The following is a 5,000-nucleotide window of genomic DNA, read 5'->3' as shown; positions in this document are numbered from 1 at the left end:
CACAGATGTGCAGATTAAACAAAGTGCTCGTTCATGCTACAGTTTGGAGTTATTGATTGTTTTTGCTAATGAGACACAGAGAGAGAATGAGTGTGTGTGTGTGTGTGTGTCTGTGTGTGCGTGTGTGAGTGTGAGTGTGTGTGTGTGTGTGTGTGTGTGTGTGTGTGTGTGTGTGCGTGCGTGTGTGTGTGTGTGGGGGGGGGGGTTTCCATGATAACTGGAGCTGGGGCGAGATGTGCTTTTTTATTACAATAAAGCAATTGCTTTCATGACATGACTGTGAGGAAAAGCGTGAGAGAGAAAAAGAGAGAGAGCGAGAGCGTGAAGGAGGGAGACAGGAGAGTGACAGACTGCAGGACAGAAAGACTGAAAAAGAGAATGAGATGGAGAGAGAGTCAAAGGGATCCACCCGCTCTAATACAGTGAGTCTTACAGTCTTAAGTTCCCTTCATCTTACTGCCAGACATCACACAGAGAAAAACTCCACTCTGTCCGTAAAACCTCCCCATTCAAGTTTTCATCAGGTGTATCAGACTCTTCTCCACCATCTGAAGAAAACTCTGTTGTGTGTTTAGTGAAACCCCACTCACTGAGAGAAAACTGTTGTGTGTTTAGTGAAACCCCACTCATTGAGAGAAAACCGTTGTGTGTTAAGTGAAACCCCACTCATTGAGAGTAAACTGTTGTGTGTTAAGTGAAGCCCCACTCACTGAGAGAAAACTGTTGTGTGTTTAGTGAAGCCCCACTCACTGAAAGCCACGAGATGAGCTGAGCTGAGATGAGATTAGAGTTAATGTGAAAGATCAAGCATCCGCCCACCAGCTTCCCAGCCATTAATGTTCACCTTCTGGAATTTTCCCAATCGCCATGGTTACTTGGTTACTTATACAGAGACGCAGTACTTAACTGAGGCGGGGGCCGGGTGGGGGGGGGTGGGGGGAGGCAGATGGTATAACGAACTAGATGAGGGGGAAAAGTATGAAAATTGTATCGCTTTAAAAAACTGAATACACAAGTGCATACACACACACACACACACACACAGAGAGAGAGAGAGAGAGAGAGAGAGAAAGAGAAGTAGAGAGAGAGAGAGAGAGAGAGAGAGAGAAGGATACAGTACCTCCAACATTTCTTCTTGATGATATTTCCAAGGATTATCTCTGCTCTGTGGAGGAGGGGAGGGAGGGAGCAAAGAGAAGCAGGCATGAAATATGAAGCTTGTTGAGCTTATGCGTGTGTGTGTGTATGTGCGTGTGTGTGTGTGTATGGGGGTGTTCTGTTTCCATTTTCCAACACTAATAAACGTGTAATATGACTCATAAGATGGAATATTAAAAAGTGTTGAAAGTTGACGTCGAGGCGGTAAGTCAAGGTATAGAAGCCAGACTGACATTAAATTACTGTGTGCTCTTGGTCTTCTCTAAACCGTGAAGCTTTCTGTGGGTGACAGAGTCTCTATAGGCAGACAAACACCTCTAAAAATAGTGTTTATAGGCAGACAAACATCTCTAAACACAGTGTCTATAGGTAGACAAACACCTCTAAAAACAGTGTCTATAGGTAGACAAACACCTCTAAACACAGTGTCTATAGGCAGACAAACATCTCTAAACACAGAGTCTATAGGTAGACAAACATCTCTAAACACAGAGTCTATAGGTAGACAAACATCTCTAAACACAGTGTCTATAGGCAGACAAACACCTCTAAAAACAGAGTCTATAGGTAGACAAACACCTCTAAAAACAGAGTCTATAGGTAGACAAACACCTCTAAACACAGTGTCTATAGGTAGACAAACACCTCTAAAAACAGAGTCTATAGGTAGACAAACACCTCTAAAAACAGTGTCTATAGGTAGACAAACACCTCTAAAAACAGTGTCTATAGGTAGACAAACACCTCTAAAAACAGAGTCTATAGGTAGACAAACACCTCTAAAAACAGAGTCTATAGGTAGACAAACACCTCTAAAAACAGTGTCTATAGGTAGACAAACACCTCTAAAAACAGTGTCTATAGGTAGACAAACACCTCTAAAAACAGTGTCTATAGGCAGACAAACACCTCTAAACACAGTGTCTATAGGTAGACAAACACCTCTAAAAACAGTGTCTATAGGTAGACAAACACCTCTAAACACAGTGTCTATAGGCAGACAAACATCTCTAAACACAGTGTCTATAGGCAGACAAACACCTCTAAACACAGTGTCTATAGGCAGACAAACACCCCTAAACACAGTGTCTATAGGCAGACAAACACCTCTAAACACAGAGTGTCTACACACAACTCAATATTACGAACATAGACCAGTCTCTATCAGAAACAGTGGATGAACCCTGACTGTCATAATTCTGCCATGGCTTCCATCCTGGACGTAGCATTATGGGTAATGTAGTGCACTGTTCTGATGCGGCGTGTGGTTTTGATTCATTAGCGTGACTGCCGGTGCATTAGACTCACTTTCCGGCGGAGTAGACCTCAGCGGTGTCAAAGAGATTAACGCCGTTCTCATAGGCGATGGTCATTAGCTGCTCTGCTAGCTGAAAAACATCCGCCGTAAAACAGTCAAATCATCTGCCTTCACTGTAAGGGTCTAATAAACATATGTTTATCTGACAATTATGCATAGAGGCAAAACGAAGCACACTACACATCACGGCGCCGCGGAAATGTAAAAGCAACGCGACCACTAAACCCTGCAGAAGAGTGATTCACATGTCCAGCTGAAGTTAAAAAAAAAAAAAAAAAAAGCCCACGATAATTAGTGACACACAATACATAAACAAAGTCTCTATAATATAACCAGTCTTGAATGGACAACTCTGTTGTTTAGAGAGAAATGCGTTCTGGCTTGATTTTGGCACCAGTCCTACTCTAACACGTCTGATTCTACTGTACAGGAGCCAAAGCTGACATAACGCCATGTAATTAAAAAGTAATATGATCTAAGTGGTATTTATGAGGGGGGGGGGTAATCTCTTGTAATCTAATCTGAGATTATCTAATCTAATCTAATCTAATCTGATCTGATCTGATCTAATCTGATTTAAGGATATATGCTGCGCTGACACCGATCGCGGCGTGTCAGATCGGTCAGCGGTACCGGCGCACCCTCGGCTGTGACAGCCTCACAGCGCCGGCTCTGCTGTCTGTTGTGCCCCTGCGTCGGATGTGTCCTCCTGTCGCGAGTGACGGAGTGACGAGCCCCGCTGTCTGAACGAATGAGACGGGGATTGGTACTGACAGAGGGGGCTGAGAAAGGGCCTGACCCGCGGCACTTAAAGCGTATGTTAAAATAACAGTCAGACGAGATGAGCCGTGACAGAGGAGAGGGTGGCGGAGTGGGCGTCTTGTAATTTGATTGGACGTGGGAGGAGACCGCGCCCCCTGCGGTGGCAGGAAGCGTTGCCGCGGGGAAGCTGTAGCTACGGTGACTCGGGATTCACGCGATGCGAAGATCGCCCGGTGCCGTTCATCGTGCGGCTTTGTGTCAGAGCGTTTGCACTTCTAAAAGTGCTTTTTCTGGATCACGGCGGTCGGGTAACGTCAGTTCTGTCTGTAACTGCGCCCCTGATCCAGTCCACTCAGTGTGGATCTGAACCAGTCCTTTGGCTCGAGTGGTACACTTGTACGACCAACCAGTTTTGATTTAATTAGGAGCTGTCCATATCTCTTGCCTTGAGTCGAGCCAGGCTTTGGTAAATGTCTTCTTCTCCGCGTTGCAATGTAAATCTTTTTGTGGTATAGGTCCCCTAACACTCCCCCGCTCCGTGCTTTAACATACGGGCCGACAGGTGAACCGCGGCCGAACCCTGTGGACAACGGTTCTGTTCAGAGGCTTTGCTTCCTGACTGTCCTGTGTCTTTCTTAACCTTTTCATGTCATCTCATCTCCTCTGTTTCCCCCATTTCATTAAGATTTTTTTTACTCTATAAAACACTTCTATTCATCAAGAGTTCAAACCAGCAAGAGAGTTTCTATCCTAGGACCTCGTAAACAGAGAGGCACATTGATTTAGCTTTTACTGCATACACAGAGACTGAATTCAACTTGAAACGACAGAGACGAGACATGAGCAAAAAAAAATGTATTGGAATTATCAGCAGTGTGTGCTTTTTTTTTTATATATAAAAATCAAAATTAATATTATATGTTGAAAAATGATTTGCACTCCGAAAGGTTAAGAGAGAAAGTCATCTCACCTCATCAGAGATCTGTCCTCCAAAGGTTACCCACGTACCTGTGAGAATGAGAGAAGAGAAGAGGAGAGGAGAAGAGAAGAGAAGAGAAGAGAAAAGAAGAGAAGAGAAGAGAAGAGAAGAGAAGAGAAGAGAAGAGAAGAGAAGAGAAGAGAAGAGAAGAGAAGAGAAGGGAAAAAAAAAGAGGGATTAAAAATATCCCTGACTCCCAGCACTGCGGCTCTGCGCTAATGCTTACTTCCTCTTCTTCTTCTTCTTCTTCTTCTTTTTCACTGAAAGATGGAGGGAGGTTCGGCCCACTGCCAGCTCCCGTTAAAAGAATTTAAAAAAAGAGAGGAGGCTTCACATTCATAACTTTTTATGGGACATTTTGTCGTCAACCAATTTTATCTCCGTACTGCTCCGTGTCTCTGAGAATACGCACTGCAGACCTATTACTGATTTTACTCATCTTAGTCTCTGCATAAAACATGGAAAACTCTTAGGTTAGAGAAAATGATTCTTTTACTTGTTTTCGTGGGCTACCTTTCACTACAGGTCAAAGTTACTTTCTTTGGTTTCTCTTTCCTTTTTCAAATGACAGTTCACGTTGATTAGACACATGACGTAACCATCACTCGCTGGCATTTCATGTCAAATGAAGTGAAAGGTCGTTGGACTCCCGTATGGGGAGGGGTGCGGGGGTCTGATCGGCAGGGATCTTTTTTTTTTCTTTTAATCGTGATGATGTCATGTGTATCCCAGAGTTCTCTCTGGCCCCTCACTTACTGTGACTCAGTGTTTGCCCAGAGTCCA

At 44.0% G+C, this 5,000-nt stretch overlaps 1 protein-coding gene across 3 annotated transcripts in view; it reads right to left on the bottom strand.

Annotated features, from left to right (window-relative positions):
• kcnab1b (potassium voltage-gated channel subfamily A regulatory beta subunit 1b) overlaps positions 1-5,000 on the bottom strand; it is a 48,206-nt gene that overhangs the window by 16,217 nt on the left and 26,989 nt on the right. For all 3 annotated transcript variants that reach the window (XM_030773355.1, XM_030773356.1, XM_030773357.1), the window contains exons 3-5: positions 4,209-4,246; positions 2,467-2,546; positions 1,121-1,165 (exon numbers count right to left, since the gene is read on the bottom strand). In XM_030773355.1, the coding sequence (XP_030629215.1) occupies positions 1,121-1,165; positions 2,467-2,546; positions 4,209-4,246 (163 nt within the window). The remainder of the gene's footprint in view (positions 1-1,120; positions 1,166-2,466; positions 2,547-4,208; positions 4,247-5,000) is intronic.

The sequence above is a fragment of the Chanos chanos genome, chromosome 5, assembly GCF_902362185.1.
Source record: "Chanos chanos chromosome 5, fChaCha1.1, whole genome shotgun sequence".
Taxonomy (NCBI): domain Eukaryota; kingdom Metazoa; phylum Chordata; class Actinopteri; order Gonorynchiformes; family Chanidae; genus Chanos; species Chanos chanos.
This window is presented reverse-complemented; position numbering and strand designations above follow the sequence as displayed.